The sequence below is a fragment of the Notamacropus eugenii genome, chromosome 6 (assembly GCF_028372415.1).
Source record: "Notamacropus eugenii isolate mMacEug1 chromosome 6, mMacEug1.pri_v2, whole genome shotgun sequence".
Classification (NCBI taxonomy): domain Eukaryota; kingdom Metazoa; phylum Chordata; class Mammalia; order Diprotodontia; family Macropodidae; genus Notamacropus; species Notamacropus eugenii.
In genome coordinates this window covers 263945132-263967716 of record NC_092877.1, presented here as the reverse complement: position 1 = coordinate 263967716, position 22585 = coordinate 263945132, and the positions used below count along the sequence as shown (strand labels likewise).

At 37.7% G+C, this 22585-nt stretch overlaps 1 protein-coding gene across 4 annotated transcripts in view; it reads right to left on the bottom strand.

Annotated features, from left to right (window-relative positions):
• KLF12 (KLF transcription factor 12) overlaps positions 1–22585 on the bottom strand; it is a 561576-nt gene that overhangs the window by 126587 nt on the left and 412404 nt on the right. For all 4 annotated transcript variants that reach the window (XM_072622304.1, XM_072622303.1, XM_072622305.1 and 1 more), the window contains one exon: positions 14367–14502. In XM_072622304.1, coding sequence (XP_072478405.1) covers positions 14367–14502 — 136 coding nt within the window. The remainder of the gene's footprint in view (positions 1–14366; positions 14503–22585) is intronic.

Here is a 22585-nt window from a genome sequence, read left to right as displayed (position 1 = left end):
CTTAGCCTTGTGTTCAACATTCTTTATAAACTACCTTCCACCGATAGATCACACCTTAAATTTTAGTATTACATAATATCTTATCAAATCAATATTTATTTATGGGTTATCTATTCTGTATAAGATTCCAGACGCTGAAGAACATCCAAAAAGCATAAGATATAATTCCAAAAGTGGTTAAAATTGAATGGGATAACCAAAAATAAATGAATACATTATTTACATGTCAGTTCAAGACAGATTATATAAGTAGGTAGATAGGTAGATAGGCTGACAGGCAGACAGACAAACAGATAGACAGACAGACAGATAGGCAGAAAGATAAAGCATTAGGTGTTCATGATGTGTCAGGCCTGGAGATACATATACAAGCTAACAAGACAGCAGATGCCTTCAATGACCTTACATTCTAATGAGAGAAAACAGCATATCTAGGGGGATTGAAAATTGGGGAGGAAGAGAAGGAAACATGGAGGCCTGGTTCTGGACCAGATAAAACAAAAGCCTCACCACTCAAAGCAGGGTAGGTGCATCCGGGAGTGCAGTCCTCATTTTCAACACGGTGAAGATGGTCAGAGAGTAATGATTGTAAGGTGAGTTATCCAAACAAAAAACGCACAAACAACTTCCCAGGAGGGAGAAGTCACTTCAGGACAGCATAGAAAAGGAAGAGTTTCTAGAGAAGGGGCATTGGAAAGGAGACTCGAAGAACAGGTTGGATTTTGATTGGTGAGAGAAGGGAAGGAAAAAAGGAATAAGCATTTATATAGCGTCTACGATGTGTCAGGAATGGCACAAATATTATCTCATTTTGATTTACAAATATTGCCTCACTTGAACCAGAGAAGAGGGCTAGATGAGCTTTGACGTGTCTTAACTCTGAGCTTCTGTGATGAACAAGGAGGGAGACTGCAGGAAGACTGAAGGACATGAGGAAATAGGGAAAAGTGTGTAACAGGGGTGGGGGCTGGGGAATAGAGAGCCATTTTTGCCTAGAGTGGCAGGAATGCAGCAACAGTCTGAAAAAGCTGGTTGGTACCAGAAAGGGATGCTGGCAAGCTGATTATACGTCCTCCTCAGTACCACAGACTTGTTCCTAATGCTAAGGCTTTGCTCAAGCTGTGTCCTTACCACCGAAAACTGACTGTCACCTCTTTCTATGTAGATCCAAATCATCCTTCCGGGTCCAGCTCAATTTTTGCCTCTGACTTGAGGCCTTTGCTGACCTCTGAAATCCAGATCGATCTTCTCTGAGCTCCCAGACATTTTTCTGCATCCCTCATTTCAGCACCTAATCACACGCTCTCTTTTTTGCTACTCAACTGTTGTGTTGTGCACACATGCTCAGGCTCACGGTTGTATGTTCCCATCAGCGAGTCTGTCTCTCAATTATCTTGTCAACTCCGGAGAACACTGGCAATGTCTTCCATTTCTTTTGTGTCCTATCCAGTTTTCACAGAAACGCCAATTAAATGTAAATGAATATCAACAAATATCTACAAACACAAGAACCATAAAACCTCTTTAATCTCAGGCAGGGATACTGCACTATTCCACTTGGTTTGGTTAAAAGTCACAACTCTCTGTGATATTAAACTTTCAAAAAAGGGAAGCAACATCTAAAAATAGGCCAAAACATCAATATAAAATACATTTCACATCGTTTAGTGTCTAATCCATAATAATAAAAAGGAATATCAGATTTATTACAGTTTTCAGCAACACTGCATAAATAAAATTAATATTATATTTTTGATGACTAGATGAATTTGAATTCTGACATTGATATAAAGGATAAGTTGCATATAATCTACATTTCCTGTGAGGGTTCTGAGGGTCTATCCAATCCCAATTAACCAGGAGGCACACATACCCAGCAGAACGCATAACATTGGTTATCTCTTGAAGTTATAAAGGAAGACAGCCCTCATAAACAATGTGAGATAAAAACGAAACAAAACTGGAAATAAAAGTAGATAAAAGATACCTTTATTTTTTTTCTTTAATTTCAACCTGATTTATTTGAATACATGAATGACTCATTGCTTAAGTTCACATCTGGCAATTTTTAATGCAATTATTTTTAGTGCACCTTTGTAATCTTAACTTTTCAAGATATCAAGGGGGTAAGAAAATTTGTGAGACAAAAATCTAAGTAATCTAAATACAAATAATTTAGATAAACTTAAGGATATAAGGGATTACTTTTGAAGTTGATAGCTATATTGAGGGGTTGATTTTTGGGGGGGTATCTGAGACTATCGCTATTGGTTTCTGTGTTCTTACATTTTAAAAACTGCTCTTCGCTTTCTGACTTGAAGTGTTTGGTTTCGCTTGTTAAATAAACTACACACCAAGTCAGAATAGTAAAGTTTTAAAAGTCCATTGGGATGAATAATGAATGAGTACTTTAAATCCACAATGTAGACTGTCCAATCCAAAATGAAAATGAAGATGTCCTTTGGTGAAAACCTCTAAACTTCTAGTCATTTCCTTACCAAATCAACTTTCTTGATTACTCAGGACTTGCCAAGTGCTGAAACTATATTCTGATATGTGCTCTGTGGGACTCTTCTTAAAGCTTTCGCAAAGCCCTTTTGGACTACCAGAGAATAAATTTGACAGATGACATATAAGTAACCCACTAAATACAAAATATATACAACATAATGAAAAAAATTGCTATATTATTGTGACGCCTTTCTTTCCAAAGAATCTGCCAGAGAATGAAATGTATTTCTTGTATCAATCAATCAACACACAGTGATTAAGTACGTATTACATACCAGATATTTGGGAGTCTCTGAGGATAGAAAGTCAAAGGATGAAACAAACAGTCCTTACACACAAGCAGTTTCATTCTAAAGGCATCCTCCCTTTTCATATTCACTTATTCTTGTAATAATGAAAATACAATGCTTATTTTTTCTTGGCTTTCTTTCCATAATGGAAGATACGTGTATCTACTTTACTCCAGTGGTAATAAAATATTTCTTACATCATTATCATTGTCCATACACATGTACAATTAATTGATGTGAAGAAATAAGCAAATTACATACAATTATAACTGAGTTATATATAATTAAAGACAAAAGTGCTACCTGAAATATATAGCTAAACTTTTCTTTTGCCTTAGTTATCAGAACAACATCCTCATGCTTGCACCTACTTTGCAGGTCACACTAGATTATAAGCATCATGAAGGGCACAGATGGTGTCTGATCTAAACTTGAAGGAAGAGCGTTCTGTTTACAGTGGGCACTAAATGTTTGTTTCAACAAAGAATGAATAAACGATGGATACAACGACTGGGAAGATAGGAATAGAAATGAAAAAAAAAACTGCAGTTTCACTTGGCCATCCTGTTTACTAGAAGCAATCAATGCTAATTTGAGTTTACAAGCTGAACACAACCATGTATCGCCATATTTGTTTGTTACTTGGCTTGTTCCGCTGAAATGAATCTTTTTTTTCAGCTCCATTTTCCCCTATTCTCGGCAAAAGAAAACAAACATTTGTGAGAGTGTAAGCCCTGGAGAGGAGTTTACATGGTGAAACTTAGAAATCAAGAGCTCAATAAATGTGATTACCATACCTCTTACTATTGATTTTTTTTTTCATATAACCATTAAACAGTGTGCTAAATGAATTTAGTGAGTCTAGGGAGAAGAGTTCATAAAACCCAACAGAACCTTCTAGAAAATATATGCCTACATTTATTTTTAAAAATGTAAATACTTAGAGAATATCATAGGACAAACTTGAAACAATCAGTCCAATTTAACTTCTTCCACAGGCAAGAAAATTTCTCTTAAATACTAACTTCTGTAATTATAAAATTATAATTTTGAAGCAAGTCTCCAAATATCCAGGCAAGGTAGAATTGAACTTAAATTAAGAAAGAATAAAATTTTTCAAGGAAATTTTATATTTTAACTAGCCATGTTACTTGACTGATTTCCATTAACCCTCCTCCCCCAGCAGTCAGGAAAATATGATAATTTTTATTTATGTGTCATTTTTTAACTCTTTTGTAAACAAAGAAGTAAAAACTGCCTTCCCTATTATGTAGATTGCTAAGGTTTGTTTTTTTTTCCCCTCTTTTGGGGAATGAGATCTAGTTATACAGGGTATCTCAAGTCTAAAAATTTCAGTGAAATTTTAAGTGTGTAGAGTCGGAATGAAATTTTAGCCAAAAGTCTTAGTCCAATTTAAAGCTATGAAAGCTTAAAACAGGACTAAGACTTCTGGGACACCCTTGTATAGCTCTTTAAGGTTTACAAAATACTCAGAATGCATTATGTTATCTGATGCACACAACAATCTCTCTAGGTATGCCATAGACTGACACATTAAGAGCCAGAAGAAATCTCAGGGGGCACTAACTTTAATCCACTCATTTCACAGATGAAGAAGGAAGTACAGAGATGTTAAGCGACTCATCTTGGCTCATGCAGCTAATAAGGGTAAGAGTTGTACTTGGGTGGTTCCAAGTCTAGTAATCTATCCATATACCATGTTATAGGTTATCACCATTTTACAGATGAAGACATTAAAACTAAGACAGTTTGAATGATTTACATAGTCAAATGTGGCATAAGCAGAATTAAAATCTTAGTCCTCCTCCAAATCTAATAGTCTTTCCAATACATAACACCGACTCTCAAATGTCTGTGATTTCATAGTGTATGAGCTACGTTGTATTTATTTATAATATTCTCCATTCAGCTCAATTCAAACAATCATTTAGTGATTACTATGTGCAAGACATTGTGCTAGAAACTGTAAACACAAGAAAAAAATTCAAGTCTCAATCCTCAGGAAGTTTATTTTATACTGAGGACATGTAACATGTACAATATTATAGGTAAATAATAACACCTGGTATTTATAAAGCATTTTGAAGTTTGCAAAAGCGCCCAGACTGAATTCTCTCAGCTGAGCCTTATAATAACAATCTATGGCAAGTCCAATAGGAACTACTATCCCCACTTTCCAGACAAGGAAACTGAGGCTTTGAGAAATTAGGTCACTTGTCCCTGGTCATTCAGCTAGTAGGTTTCGGAGACAGACGCTGAACCCAGATCTTTATTCCAAATTCAATGCTCTATCCCTTACAAGGTAATCTGCAGAGGTAATTAGGGACATCATAAAACCAAGAATGCAAAATAAAAAATCTGGTCAGAGACAAGGACATGATGCATTTCTGAATTGGGGAAGGCTTTGTAAATGCATGCATTTCTGAATTGGGGAAGGCTTTGTAAATGCATGCATGAGACGGAATGAGGAGTTTTAGCAACAGTTTAAGAGTCCAGTCTCACTGTTACAATAAACATGCAGAGAATTCTGGAAAATAAGGCTAGAAAAGGTCGATTAGAGGCAGACTAAGGAAGTCCCTGAACACTAGAAAGAGGAATCTCTATTTAATCCATGCAGATAAAGACTTACATTTTTGACTTTCATTTGATGAACGTGGGCACATATATTTAAATGAGATTTAAGGGAGCAGAAAGATAATATAAAGCACAGGTAAGTAATGGTACAATGGTTATATTTTACGGTTGACAAGAAGAGCGTCTCTGCCATTTGATTGATAATGGAGGAGGCCATGTACTAGTGAATTGGGTTAATTTCAAAGATAGCACAGATCATGGATAATGTCACTGATGGCATTAATAAACGAAACTGTGATGAATGACTAGGAGAACTTGTAGTAAAGCATATTAATAGGTTTACATTATCACACGGTATCTATATCATCCATATATCACAAATGTGTGAGCTACAGAGATACTCAGGATACATCTATTAAGAACAAATGCCAAGAAATACAAATGAGATAAATACACAAAGTAATTATAGCTAAGGCGTAAGTACGAAAAGAGAAAAAAAGGTCGTGTGCGGAAAAGGTTTACCCTTCAATTAGATACTAATAATTTTTGAGACTTGTGGTCAGTTGTTGCATATATATATTGCGTATGTATATAGATATTTAACTAAACCAGAACATCACAGTACTTAAAAATTTGGAGTCATATGTTTTGAAATGTATCTGGAATAGGTTCAACTTGTCTAACATGTCTTTATATTTCATCTAAAAAACCACAGAGAATTATACACAGTGCTCACCACAAATACAGTATGTACATTCTCTCCCTTTTATAATTTAGCAATCCTACGATGATGAATAACCTTTCTTTTGGAAACAAATTTAATGTTTATTTACCTTTGCTTACACGATCACCAGAAAGTAAGAAATTCAGCTTTGAATTATCAGAGTGGTTTCAAAACATTAATTTTATAACAAAAACCAAGTCAATTTATTCAGATCAGCATGCAAAATAAAGTCAATTATAGGTTATTTAGCATTAGAGGAAACCAGATGATGCAGTAAGCCAGGAATTAGGAAGACGTAAGTTCATATCTGGCTTTGGGCACTTACTAGCTCTATGACTCTGGGCAAGTCATTTAACCTTTATTTGCCTCAGTTTTCTCAGCTGTACAGTGGGGATGATAAAAGCATCAACCTTGCTGGTTGTTGTAAGGAGCAAATGAAGGATTATTTGTAAAGTGCTTAGCAAACAGCAGGTGCTGTATAAATGCTTCGTCCCTTCCCCAACACCCCTCATTATATAGACAACCTATGAGGAAGCATCAGAGACATGAAAGCTGTGAGTTGCCATTAAAAGACCCCTAGCATTTGTGGTTTATACACAGTAAGTGTAGGCACCAGCATTCAAAGTCAGTTCTCATTCCACTATCCATACGTGAATGTGACTGGGAGAAAAGTGAAACAAAAACTTCTGCAGATACACAGTATTTCTGCTGACAAAAATAATCAATCATATTGCTGATTCCAGTAATATTCTTCTCCCTAGAGGAAATCACTTTAGAAACATTACAAATATTACTTAGGAGACACGCTTTTTCCAGGTCCAAAACGAACTTTCTAAAGCTTGGTCAATTAAAATAATTGAAATAAAAATAAATTTTAAAATAAGTTGCTTTATATGTTTACACTAATTTAGGCCAGTGCAATTATTTGCTTGATGGGTTCACAAAACAATACCATTAAAAAAATTAAACTTGGAATTCCAACTGATAAACAATCATGCCTTGTATAAAATTCCTAGATGAGTATGGTTGATATCATTTTACAAAGTATTTTGACGTTATGAACTGATTTGATTCCTCAAACAATTACACAAGAGAAGCACTGAAAATAATCTTTTATTAATATTATAGCTAAAGAAACTGACCCTCAGAAAAGTAAAGTGATTTACGGAAGGTCACACAGGAAGCGGCAGAGAATATATTTTGCTCTATTTTCTTATGTTTGATTTAGAGAACAGATTCTCTGAAAAACAATTATTTTAACATTAGAGGGTTTAAGGGCAAGTTGGGGGAGGTGTAGAATTCCTGGGGGAATTCCTGATGAAATGACTCTCTCTATCAATGCAGACAGACATTTGTTCTGGAATAGAAAAGTCAAGTGACCTGCCCCAGGTCACAAAGCTGGTGTGTGTCAGAGGGAGGATGGGAACCCAGGACCACCTGACTCTCACACCAGCTCTCTAGACACTCTGCTATTAATGCTTTTCAACATCTAGTAATGCAACAAACCCTGTAGCCATAAAGGTCAATGAATTTTTGGTTTTGCATTCTAGCCTTCGGCACAATTCAAGAGAACTATATCATTTGCCCTTCTGAATGGTGATATCATGTATACATGTTGGTGCATTCCACCCAAGGACACAACAGGCAGACAGACAGACCATGGGGAAGTCGATAAAGAGTCCTTGTTCTCAGGTTACAGAGAAGTCATAGCTGTCAAATGATACTATCCTGCTCCCTTGGTGCTAGCCAACTCCATCCTTCCTTTTCCTTAGGGAAACCTTCCCTGGTAGCCCTCACTTTTTAAGAAGTTCCTCATCTTCTACTTTATATCATTCTTAGTTCTCCCCTGCCTCTCCTCCCTACCATAATACCTTATATGTAGACACACAAAAGAAAGCTTGTAAAATGAGAGCATCTGATATACTTTGGAATTCCCTTCATCTGAATCCTTTATACTCTTGATGATGAAGGCTTTTATCTGTAAATCTCCTCTTTCCCGTGCATTTACACAAATTCTCTGTTTACATAAATGGTAGGTGTTTTCAAAATGTTTGTTGAATTGAGCTGGACACAACACAGACACTTGTTCTCCAGCGGGGCTTGAAGCTGGATTTCTGATTTTGAAAACGGGGGCATGTGTGTACATTGCCTACCAGCAGCCCCCAAACCCACAGAACAGATCCATCTCTTACGGTAGCGTGATGTGTGTGGTAGCACTTCGGCCCTCACCTTGCTTGTAAATATGGCAGGCTGAGATACTGAAAATGTTCTACATTATTCCAAGCTTTGAAATGCTGCTGACAGAGCCAGCTCTAGTTGCTAGGTCTCTATCTCCATCTGTCAGTCACTGAGCCAACACCATTTATTGAGCTCTGCCAGCATGAACAGAAACATATCAGGTGTTTGTCTCTCCATAGGCAAGATGGTTAATGATATTCATTTACCAAGAATGCCAATACCTATTATTTTTTAACCCTTACAGTAGTGCTAAGTCTACTTTCTAAAGAAAATATCAAGAAACACTGTTCATATCAGCTTCCTGTATATAACTGAATGGGAAAATAACCTGTTGTACCTTGCAATTTAAGATTTCACTTTTCTTGGGTGAAAATAAAACGGGCATAATGGAGGTGAAAATGATTTCATATGAGGTTTGATGAGGTCACTGGGCTGTGTAAGTGAACTGAGATTTCTCCACTGTACCTTCCTACTATCTCTACCCCTTCAGGGTAGCATAAACCTGGAGATGAGAGAAAAAGAGCATAACATTCCCAAATGCACTGATAAAAAGGTATGTTAACATGATATGGCTGTGTTTCACTGTGTTACGATTTTCATGTCTTGTTTACAGTCACTCTTAGAAAATACAAAGAAGAATATCCATTTCAATTGAGGGAAAACTCAATTATGGTTTGGATTCAATAGCCGCTCTACTAATTTTTAAAGAAAACCAGACAAACATTTTGCCAAACACAATTTTTCCTGAAAACTTTATAATCATATAGAGTTAGAAAGTTTTCAATTTGGCTTATTTTATTTTTACTTTCTTGTAGTAAAATCAATTTTAAAAGTTTTGTTTTAAAAGCTATTAATTGACACGGAGTGTTTCATTCCTTTCAGGCAGTCTAAATAAGCAAAATGAAGAGGTAGATTAACATAGTGGTACAGTAAGAGAACAACTCTGAGAGAGACCAGGGATTGTATATGGGGAAAGAGAAAATTCTAAATTTAACTTCATTTAAGTGAAGTAGTTGCCCTGACTCAAATGATTTACAAGAAAGGGCTTCCGTGATGTGGCACAGCTGTATTTTCCAAGACACCTAAATTTTAATTCTCTTGGTCAAATAATCCTTCATAAAAAAAAAAAAAATCACCTAAAACCATCTCAGCACTTCTCAGCATTTACTGCCATCTCCTTTCTTTCTTAAATAATGGCTAATTAACTCTTTATGTTGCCTCTAGCTGTAGGGCTTCCCAGGTGACAGACTGGTGTACACTTTCCAAATGGTTTAATGAAAACAGCTCTATGAATAATGAATCAGGCATTTCCCAAGGCACAAGCATATACACACACAATTTTTGTTGTAGTGAAACCATATTATAGTACTGGAAAGATATCATATGTGGGAGCACAGATAGAGACAAGGTTGGCAACTTCCCCATTCATTTTTTCCCCCAGATATTTACTAACATGGTGTCTTACAAATAATAACTCACATCTGAAGACTATCCAATCCCGTCCCTCTTCAGTGCACTACTTGTCCATCTGATTTTTCAAAAAAAATTGCTCTGAGAGGAACTCAACACAATGTATTCTACAAGCTGAAAACAAAAGGTGAGGATGAGGGATCACTATGGTAATTCGGATTTCACTAATCACAGTCACACAATTCACAGAATTTCCAATTTTAGTCAGAGGAACCTTTGAATCTTCTAATTTTACAGGTGAAAAAACAGGGTAAAAGAAATGATATGTGACTTGCCTAAAGTCACAATGGCAGCTAATGCTGCTACTACTACTACTACTACCACTACTACTACTACTACTACAAGATCTGTATCACAAAGAGATCAAAGGAAAAGGACCTATATATACAGAAGTATTTACAGGAGTTCTTTTAGAGGTGGCAAAGAATTGGAAACTGAGGGGATGCCTATCCATCAGGGAATATCTGAACACATGGTGGTTTATGATTGTGATGGAATGTTATTGTGCTATAAAAAAATTGATGAACAGGATGGAAACACTTATATGGATTGATACAAAGTGAAGTAAGTAGAACCAAAGAGAACAACATGCACCCTAACAACAATACTGTATGATGAACCATTGTGAATGTTTAACTACCCTGATCATACAAGGATCACGCCCATGCCAAAGGCTTAATATGAAAAATGCTTTCCACCTCCAGAAAAAGAACTGATGGAGTAGGAATGCAGAATGAAGCACAACTTTTAAAAATTTCTTTACTGTACTTGCTCTTTTTTTTTTTTGAAACATGGAGATATGTTTTATATGATTTTACACATATAATCGATGCCGGGGGGGGGGGGGGGGGGGGGGGGGCGCGGAGCCAAGATGGCGGAGTAGAAAGACGCACATACACATAGCTCCGAACCCACAACCCATAGAACATCTACAAAGAAGTAACTCACGGTGAATTCTGCACCCAGAGGCCACAGAACATTGGAGCAAGGGAGATTTCTGTTCCGGAGAGACCTGCAAACCTCTCGCAAAAGGTCCTTCGCGCCGCGGACTGGGCGCCGGGACTGGGAGCTGAGTACAGCCCTGCCGTGGCCGCAGCACCGAGAGGAAAAGATCCGAGCAGGCTTCAGGGACGGGATCTCCAACGGCCACACGGGTCCCTCCACCCACAGGTGACAAGAGGTCAGTGAGAGGGTCTCTTTGGCGGGTCGAGAGGGGAGTGGGGTGCCCCCATAACTCAGGCCCCCCGGGAGGCAACAGCGGAGGCGGGAGCAGACCGCGGCTCCCCAAGCAGGCAGGAGCCCGGATCCATTGTTGAAGGTCTCTGCATAAACCCCTTGAGGGAACTAAGCCCGTGAGGCGGCCCTGCCCCAACCTCAGCACCTGAACTTAATCTCACACTGAATAGCAGCCCTGCCCCCGCCCAAAGCACTGAGGCTGGGAAGCAGCATTTGATTCTCAGACCCCAAGTGCGGGCTGGGAGGATCTGGAGGCGAGGTGGGTGTGAGGAGAATATTCAGAGCTCAAGTCACTGGCTGGGAAAATGCCCAGAAAAGGGAAAAAAACCAAGACTATTGAGGGTTACTTTCTTGGTGAGCAGGTTTCTCCTCCCCTCCCTTCTGATGAGGAAGAGTGGTGCTCACCATCAGGGGAAGACAAGGAAGTCAGTGCTTCTAAATCCCAGCCCACTCAATGGGATCAGTTCTGGGAAAAGGTCTTAAAGAGCCCAAACAATTTTCAAAATCATGATAGAGAGGTGGAGGAAAAACTGGGAAGAGCAATAAAAGACTTGCAAGCAAAGTATGAACAACAGATCAGCACCCTGCTAAAGGAGACCCAAAAAAATGCGGAAGAAAATAACACCTTGAAAAATAGGCTAACTCAATTGGCAAAGGAGGTTCAAGAAGCCAAGGAGGAGAAGAATGCTTTCAAAAGCAGAATTAGCCAAATGGAAAAGGAGATTCAAAAGCTCACTGAAGAAAATAATTCTTTCAAAATTAGAATGGAACAGATGGAGGCCAATGACTTTATGAGAAACCAAGAAATCACAAAACAAAACCAAAAGAATGAAAAAAAGGAAGATAATGTGAAATATCTCACTGGAAAAACAACTGACCTGGAAAATAGATCCAGGAGAGACAATTTAAAAATTTTGGGCCTACCTGAAAGCCAGGATCAAAAAAAGAGCCTAGACATCATCTTTCATGAAATTATCAAGGAAAACTGCCCTGAGATTCTAGAACCAGAGGGCAAAATAAGTATTCAAGGAATCCACAGATCACCGCCTGAAAGAGATCCAAAAAGAGAAACTCCTAGGAACATTGTGGCCAAATTCCAGAGTTCCCAGATCAAGGAGAAAATATTGCAAGCAGCTAGAAAGAAACAATTCAAGTATTGTGGAAATACAATCAGGATAACACAAGATCTAGCAGCTTCCACATTAAGGGATCGAAGGGCGTGAAACAGGATATTCCAGAAGTCAAAGGAACTAGGACTAAAACCAAGAATCACCTACCCAGCAAAACTCAATATAATACTTCAGGGGAAAAATTGTTCTTTCAGTGAAATAGAGGACTTTCAAGCATTCTTGATGAAAAGACCAGAGCTGAAAAGAAAATCTGACTTTCAAACACAAGAATGAAGAGAAGCATGAAAAAGTAAATAGCAAAGAGAAGTCATAAGGGACTTTACAAAAGTTGAACTGTTTACATCCTACATGGAAAGACAATATTTGTAACTCTTGAAACTATTCAGCATCTGGGTACAGGGTGGGATAACACACATACACATGCACACGCACACACACACACACATAGAGACAGAGTGCACAGAGTGAACTGAAGAGGAGGGGATCATATCTTAAAAAAAAAATGAAATCAAGCAGAGAGAGAGAAATATATTGGGAGGAGAAAGGGAGAAATGGAATGGGGCAAATTATCTCTCATAAAAGAGGCAAGCAAAAGACTTTTTAGTGAAGGGAAAAAGAGGGGAGGTGAGAGAAAAACATGAAGTTTACTCTCATCACATTCCACTAAAGGAAGGAATAAAATGCACAGTCATTTTGGTATGAAAATCTATCTTACAATACAGGAAAGTGGGGGATAAGGGGATAAGCAGGGTGGGGGGGATGATGGAAGGGAGGGCAATGGGAGGAGGGAGCAATTTGAGGTCAGCACTCATGGGGAGGGACAGGATCAAAACAGAGAATAGAAGTAATGGGGGACATGATAGGATGGAGGGAAATATAGTTAGTCTTATACAACACTACTATTATGGAAGTCATTTGCAAAACTACACAGATCTGGCCTATATTGAATTGCTTGCCTTCCAAAGGGAAGGGGTGGGGAGGGAGGGAGGGCAGATTGGCAGACAGGGGCAATTAGAACGCTTGGTGTTTTGGGGTGGGGGAGGGGACAAAAGGGGAGAAAATGTGGAACCCAAAATTTTGTGAAAATGAAATGTTAAAAGTTAAATAAATTAATATATATAAAATCGATGCCATTGTTCTTACCTTATTAATGAGTCAGGGAGGGGTACTAAGGAGGAAGACAATTTGCAACTCAAAATTTTTTAAAAAATTAATTCTAAAAACAAATAGTAAAATTTTTGGTAGGAATGCCCAACTGGGCTTAGTATGGCACATTTCCTAGTCTTCTCAGGACTTTCCTGCTCATCATCCCCTGCTAATGCTCCACTTTGCCTCTGTTTCTTCTGAAATGCAGCATACAGAATTGGCATGAGAGTACACGACCACCATTCGTGCTTCTTTTAATGAAGTCTAAGAACTGATTAGCTCTCCTGCTCATGTGTCAGACAAGCATGGAGTAAGAATGAAAACACAAAAGTACACATTTGTAAACCTGCAAATTGTGAGTGCCTGGCTCTTTGATTAATCAGGTTCTCTAATTACAAATACTATCTACTGTCCCAGCGAAGACAATTTTACAAAGCTATTAGATTCAGAACAACATGTACATATATGCATACTGCTTGTCAAAGGATTTCTTTGTAGATATCTGCAGACAATACTAATAAAAGGTCATGAAGAACCTTTAAGGCCACTGAGAACTTGGAAAAAGAAAATGAAAGAACTTCACTTTCATGGATGGCCCATTTTTTAATTTTCCAAATGCTTTCTCACACACTTTCATCTACATGACAAATGTCCAACTTATTATACTTGAGATAGTTCTTAAAACAGACTGAAAGGATACTGATAACATTCAGAAAACTTTGTAAAAAAAATCTCAGAGCTGAAGACAAGGGAGTGGGAGATACTGTAAAAAGGATATGTATAGATCACATTCCTCAGAGAATTATATTTGATTTTTTTAACCATCCTGACATATTTACTACCACTGAAACAAACAAACTCATCTTTTCTTTTTCATAATCGTCTTCCAGAACGCAGAGGTATAGACATGTGTGCCACCCCCAAGTCAAAGCAACCTATCTGCACACCAGCTGAAGACAGTGGTTTCCATTATCTAATGACCACCTTGACAATTCTTACTTCATCCTGTTGTGAGGTGATACTTACTCTTGTACTGCTCTGGCTATGGAAAGAGCTGTAGATCCAGTTTCATTAACGCTATCTAAGGTCACATTTGGCAGGTCATCATCATCACTGTCGCTTTTAATTTGTCTGGGAGATAGGCCTCGGGGGTCCATTTGTGCTAGGAAAAAAAAAGAGGGGGGCATAGAGGGAATCAAGTTAGTATGTGGAAATGAATTTTTCTCAGGTTCACAAGAAGCACAAACTTCTGTCTTCCATGCAGGTGTAATGAACAGTTACCCACAAATCGGTGGAACAAGTAAAATCCAGGAGTATACATTCTGTTGTGCATGACAGTCCCAACTTGACAAAGTTTGTATAAGGTGTGGGCGTGACTATAGGCTAAATCTTTTTTAAAACCAATCTATTTCCAACGCAATTATTTCATGGCTTATTGCTAAGATACCATCCAATGCTTCTTGCCCACTTTCAAGCCATTTTACTGTTTATTAGTACCTCCCCTGGAACATGGATAGGGGGAGGGGGAGAACACAAAATCCAAACTTGGCCATTTTGCTAATTGTTTTCTATTCCAACAATAGGTTTAACAATAAAGAAAACAGAAGTTAACTGTCTACAATTACACTTTTTAGATATTGAACATACATAAATATATTCTATTTCCCCACTGGTCGTGAAAGTTGAAGGTTGAATGTAATGATAAAAACACACAAGAATCAAGCATGCAAAACAGCTATTTAAATAAGTCAGAATAAAGTCCTCACTCTTTTCACTAGGGCTAAAATTAGTTTGGGGTTGAATTATCAACCCAGTTTACTATGACCCAGTGATGGCTTTGGAAGCACCCTCTCTTTTCTAGTCTTGGCAGATGATGTCAGCTCCTTGAAACTCACACGACATCTTGCATAAACACTATGTGACGGTCTGATGAATCAAATTTATCATTCTTGAAAAGGCTGTGCATAATAGCCTTTATTCTCCCAACTCTTAACTACCTCTCCTCTCCTCCCACCCCACCCCTATATCCAGTCTGTAGCCAAGATCTGTAGATTTTACCTCTGCCACATCTCTCAAGTATCCCACCGCCCTTGTCTCCTCTGATACTGTCATCATAGTGGTGTAGGTCCTTTATTTCCTCACACCTGGACTACTGCAATAGTCTATAGGTTGGTATGCCTGCCACAAATCTCTCTTTACTCTAGTCTATCTACTCAGCTACCAAAGTGACTGAGCGTGGGTCACTCTCTCTTTCTCTCTCTCTCCAACACTTAATAAACTCCAGTGGCTCCACGTCACCTCTAGGATTAAATACGAAGTCCTCTGCCAGTAAACTAGTCCCATCCCCAACACACCTTTCTAGTCTTCTTCCACTTTATATCCCCTGCATGTACATTTGGAACCTGTGGCACCGACCTCCTTAGCTGTTCCTCAAACAAGACATTCCGTCTGTCAGCTCAGGGCATTTTCTCTGGCTGTCCCCCAAGCCTGGAATACTCTTTCTCTTCACCTCCACCTCCTGGATTCCCTGGATTCCTTCAAGTTCTAGCTAAAAATCCCATCATCTACAAGAAGCCCTTCCCAATCCGTCTTAATTCTAGTGCCTTTTATCTTGGTTATTTCCCATATACCCTGTTTATGGTTTGTTTGTACATAGTTGCTTGCAATATTAACTAGCCCATGAGACTATCCTCTAAGAGGAAGGACTGTCTTTTCCCTACTTTTTTGTATCTCCAGAACTTAGCACAGGGTACAGAATAGATGCTTAATACATGCCTACTGACTGTCTGGTGAAGAAATTGTAGAGCTGTGAACGGATAATCAGGAAACCTGGTTTCTTGACCCAAATTTGTCATCAAGCTTGATGTAACTGAGCTTTCCCTCTCTGAAAATCAGTTTGCTTACCTAGAAAATAAAGGGAATATAACAGATTCTTTCTAAGTTGTCTTCTCATTATGAAATTCTATGATTCTAGGGTGAACAGGGGAAGCAAACATCCTGCGTTATATGAATATCCTGTCAACAGGCACTAAAGCATCCACTTACTGTTGAAAACCTTGATGCCCAAAGCAAGCACATCCTTTTCAAGGAGACATCTTACATTGCCATTTCCAGAATTTAACTTTTCTACTTTAAACTTCAATTTAACTACCACCACTTTTAACTTATCAGTTCCTTGGAAAAGACATATACAATTATGAATATACTTTTTTACTCAGCCACCTTTACAGCCCTTTAGGGGAGAAGTGTTCTTATCTTAGTATTTTATAGCTATTGTAAAAAGTTCAAAAAATACTTTCCTTTGAGTCGATTTAAAAAAAAAGCTCGTTTTAAAAAAGCAGAGTTAGAGAGTAACATTTTTACATAATTCTAACCACAAGGCCATAAGTCTCTTGTACAAAGAGTTCTCAGGCAAAATTATGTTATTCTCATGGCCATTTAAATCTAGTGGGAAGGGTGAAGTTGATCTATACACAAATCAATCAACAAATACATCACCATACCAATACTGTACTGGATATCAGCAATATTACACATACCAAGAATGAAACCACTCACATTGAGCTTATATTCTAATGAGGGAAACCAAGTATATATAAAAAGAAATGCAGCATAAAGTTAATAAAAGTTTATGTAGTTCTTTAGACTTAAAAAAGTTTTGCATATATGATCTCCTTTGCTGCTTACAAACAAGTCTGTGAGGTAGGTACTACTGCTATCCCCATTTTACCAATGAGGTAACTGAAATTGAGAGAGGTTAAGTGACCAACCCAGGGTCACACAGTTAGTGTTTGAGGCAGGATTCAAACTTAGATCTTGTGACTTTAGGTCCAATATTCTTATACAATGTGCCAACCAGTCACTCCATATATTTATATGTATACAAAATAGTTAACAGAAGATAGTTTTGGATGGAGGGCACTAACAATTAGAAAAATTAAGAAAGGTTTTGTGTGAGAGGTCCGTCTGAGTGAAAGAGTAAGACCCCAAGTTGCAGAAGTAACGTTGAGGTATATTTAAGGAATTGGGAGGGGTCAATGGGAAGATTACCAGTTCGAAGACATGAATTTAAAATATGTAATGTGTTAGAAACAGAGAAAAGGCCAGTCTGATACATATCATATATCTTGCTCACCATGATTTCTAACTAAATGTGACTAAAAGTGACTAAGGTGATTAAAAACTTAAGTCTTCCTGGCCCTTAATTTAGCAAACCAATTTTCCTACCTTCCTAGTACTCCATCCTCCAAACAACTCACTCTTTAGATGTCACTGCAGACCAAGAATATCTTCGCAGACTTTTCAAACTAGTCAGAAAAATGTGAGATTGGAGGGGATAGAAAATTTGAAACATCATCGTAATCACTCTCCCAAACCACTACTGGCCCATTCCAAAACACAAATCACAAACAGTAAATTTACAATGTAAATATGTTTTTATTAGTCCATGCTCTGACTACAGAGCTGTCTTTTAAAAGATCATGCAACCATAGTTATGTCTGTAGTTTAATGTTTAATCCTTTCCTTTATTTTAAGGTTATGTGTTATTATTGAACTTTAAAACATGAGATTCTAAGAGGTTATAGACATATTAAATTGGCTTTCCATAGAACAAACTTTCATGTGAGAGTTCAAGCAATACTGAACCTCATTCTCTGAATTCTTGAAAAGGGTTATGAGGAGAATTGAAAATGACTTGATGACTTTCATAGAGTAGCTCCTCAATAAATGTTTACTGAATTGAAAATACTGAGTATTGTTATAAAGGAAATGTCCAAATGAAAATTTTTAATGAAATGTTTGCATCCAGTCATATCCATCTACCATGCAAACATATTCAACAAACATTCAAAATTCTTCAAGTTCCCAAGATGGGCAGCTTATCTATGTAGATTTTTTCAGTTACATGCCTTTTGCTTTTCTATGGAGAGCTAGTGGATAGAGCACTGGGCCTGGAATCAGAAAAACTGATTTTTTGTGAGTTTAATGCCAGTCACAGAAATTTACTAGCTGCGTGCGTGACCTTGGCAAGTCACTTAACCTTGTTTGCCTCAGTTTCTTTGTCTGTAAAATGAGCTGTGGAAGCAAATGGCAACTCATTCCAGTATGCTAAATAAGGTCACAAAGAGTCAGACAGGATTGAACAACACAGTGCTTTTATATAAGTACAAATATAAGCATGAATCATTCAATAGCTCCTCAATAATCATGCTCTATGCTCCTTTCATTAAGAAAATGTCTCAGGCTCAAACCAAGCTTTCCACTGAAGTTCCACTCATATAGCTGATCTTAATTCTGAAATATCAATGGCTTGGTTCTCTAACTTGAGGCCAGTGGAGCATACCCTCTAGTAAGCCCTACCAAGCAGAAAAAGATTCTTTGTAGGGATGAATGATGGTCTGAACGTTTATCATCTGGGGATCAGCCACGCTGTTTATAAAGGATCATTATCAGAGGTTTGAACACCAGGTGAGGTCAGAAAAATGCATAAAACCACCTACTAAAATGTGGAGCAAATTGCTCTCTGTATTGGTAAGGAGAGTACTCACAGATATGAAATCATACACTCTAAAGTGATGAAGCAGAATGAAGCAAAAGACACCTAGACATCATAGGAGCAAAAATCCTAGAAATGAGCTACCAGTAAAACCCATGACCACAAATATATTCACAAATGCCAAGTGTCTAATAAGCAAGTATTACAAATTCTACATTACAAACATTACTAAGACAAATTGAACTAGACATGTTTATGGCCTTATGGCTCTAGAAAGCTCTGGCATCTAAAAGGAAAAAAATAGCTAAAGAGGGGAGAGAAAAAAGAAATATCTTAAGAAATACAAACTGCAGAAATCCAAATATCAAAATAGGGAGCATGATGAAGAATATTTGGGTAAACATTAATGGGAGAGGGTAGCAGAAAATACCCTGCAAAGGGAGTATACTACAGACTACCTGGAAAGGAGGAGGAAACAGATGAAAAGTTTGGGAAACATCATAAAACTATCACAAAAATATGGTGTCACAGTGAGGGGTGGTTTCACAATCTGGACAGCCGCCAGTATTCTTTCCTTCTATCAATAACAGAGTGCTTAATAATTTGTCTACTTGCTAATGACAACTTAATTTTTCCAAAAGGTATATAAATCAATAAATCAACAAACATTTATGAGGAATCTGTTACGATCCAATCACTGTGGTAGGCACCGGGGACAAAAATGCCCCCAAGGAGATTTGTCTGTTGCAGAGAACAACATTTACATAATAACTATATTGAAACATAAACTTCTACAAATTAAAACTCAAGGTCTCCAATCTAACGTTCAGTCATTGGTCAAGCCTTCCAGTCATTCCATTCTATGGCCTATAAAGATGGAGGGAGGCAGGAAGTCACATTCTAGAAGACTTAGTGCAATGCTTTCACAGATAAAACTTTAGAAAATTATCAAGTCATCCTCATTTCTAGGATTTTTGCTCCTATGATGTCTAGGTGTTTTTTGCTTCATTCTGCTTCATCACTTTAGAGTGTATGATTTCATATCTGTAACCTTCTCATTAGAATTTTTAGAAGAAGGCATAATGTAGAATGAGTAACCCAGATACTTTTCTCATACTAATATTCTGAATGTCAGAATTATGAGTGACCAGGTGAATATAAGCAGAAAGTCGCATATTACCAATCATGATTTACTCAACAGGATAGCTTGTAATGAGAGAAGCTGATTTCTTGGAAGTAATTCTGGTCTAGAAGAAAGAACTTGTTGCAAAGATCAGAAGTTACGAGAATCTTGATAGGAAGTGACTAGTCTATTTTAGAATATGTGACAGAGGTGAGAAAAATTTAGGTAGAGTCTGACATCCAGCTTAGATTTTGGGAGAGCAGATTTCAAAAGACTTTAGAGAAATAAGTAAGATTCCAAGGTGTAAAATTCAATAGGAAGACTCAGGCAAAGATGGATAGAAAGAACTAAAGAATTCTGATATTCTGAAAACATGAAAAGAAATAATTCCCGTGAGGAAGAGGAGAGAGAAAAAGAGAGACAGACAGACTGACAGACAGACCAAGCTATATGAAGGGAATAAGGTAAAGGGGTCTCATCAACCAAACTACTTATACTTTTAAGGACATGGTCATAAAATGGAAACAAAGGAAGATATGTAGAATAAATATAGGAGTGACACATTCCTATAAGAAGCTTGTCAAGAGCCCTAGAATTCAGAATGAGGTAAGGCTAAGTGATGAATGCTAAAGATCATAAAATGCATTTGCTTTAGAAGATTTGGGAAAAGAGGAGTATCAGAAAGGGGATAGGACCTGCTGTTTGAAATGGATGGATGATTATAGCGGTGAGAAGGCAAAACTCTTCAGCTCTTATTTGACTTCTATTTTCTTTGTCATGAAGAATGATCTTTGGACATAAAGACAGAATAAAAATAGTTAATAGGGAGGTGACATGCAAATAAATGCACAGATGATAAGAGAGGATGAAATTTATAAGTCAGGATGACTAGATGAGCTATATCTTAGAGTATTAAAAAATGGAAAGATATAATTGCTGATTCTATAATAACTGGGTTTTTAAAACAAAACAAACAACTCAATAATATCGTTTACATCTATCCGCTTCTCTCAGGTTATACCATTACCACCCTACTATACACTTCTTGTGTGGACTATTGTGATGACCTCTAATTGGTCTTCATGTATCCAATCTCTCCCCTCTCCAATCCAGCCTTCACACTGATTTCCAAATTGATATTCCAAAAGCACAGGTCTGACCATGTCACACCACTGTTCAATAAGATTCGGGGGCTCCCTAGTGCCTCTAGGATAGAATACCACTACTCAATTTGGCATTCAGAGCCCATTACAGTCTGGCTCCAACTTACCTTTCCAGACTGATCTTCTATTACTCCTCCTTCTCCTCAAGCCCTCTCCATTTCGGCCAAGCTGGGCAATTAGCTGTTCTGTGTCCATGACATTCTATTTTCTATTTGCATACTGCTCCTTGGATGCTGTCCCTTCATACCTGGATTGTCCTCCTTCCTCACTTTCCTGGAATCCCTTGTTTTCAGGGCTAGGCTCAAATCTTACTTCCTACAAGCACCTTTTATTGATTCCCTAATTGTCCCAGTTATTATTATTTAAGCAATGCTTGTTGAACTGAATTCTCCTCCTAAAAATCTCCCCTCCTCAAAATTTCTTAATTTCTATCAATGGTACTACCACATTTCTAGTCTCCAAGCTTACATCCACAGTAATTTTTGACTGTTCCTTACCTTCTCTAGGTCCAGTCAGTTGTAAAATTGTATATTTTATTTTTAAAAAACCTCCACAGCATATCTCAAATCTATTTTCTTCCCTTTACTCCCTTGGCTACCACTTAATTTCAGGCCCTCAACACTTTTTACCCAAATTACTGTAAGAGCTTTCTATCTCGTCCGCCTGCCTAAGTCTTTCTTTTCTCCAATCCATCCTTCACACAGCCTCCAACAGATACCCCTATTGCATGTCTGACCACATCTATCCCCTCTTCCATATTCTCCTATATCTCCCTGTTACCTGTAGGATCAAATACAAATTCTTCTATTTGAGATTTAAAGCTGTTTAAAAACCAGGCTACAGTCCAACTCTCAAGGTTAAGTACGCATTACTCTTTAATGAATTCCACAATCCAGTCAAACTAGCCTTCTTGCTCTTCCTGACAAAGGATGGTCCCTCTTTTATTTTTTGTGTCTTTGCCCATTCGGGCTCTGATTCCTAGAATGCTCTCCCTCCTCATTTCTGCCTCTGTGCTGCAGTAACATTTCCTCCCTGAGGATTGACCTGATTTACCCCTCCCAGGCTGCTAGAGCCTTCCCCTTAAAACTACCTTATGCTTACTTTGTATATATTTTCTTTATATTTATCCTGGTATTTGTACATATAATTTTCCTTAAAGAACGCAAGCCCCTTGAGAGTGGGGAAGTTTTTATTCTTCTTCATATTCTCAGCACCTAGCAGAGTGCTTGGGACAGAGTAGGTACTTAATAAATAAATTCATTGATTAATGTCATGAAAAGAATTCCTGTTCAGGAAGGAATGGTGTTCTCCGAGATACTTTTCTCTTCTCAGACTCTGTGAATTCCTTCTTTCTATATGGTGAAACTATATTGTAAAATTCTAAAAAGTTGAATAAAGAGCCATATATCATTACAGAAGATATTTGGCATCTAATTAATGGGATAGTTGTTATTTTTAATTG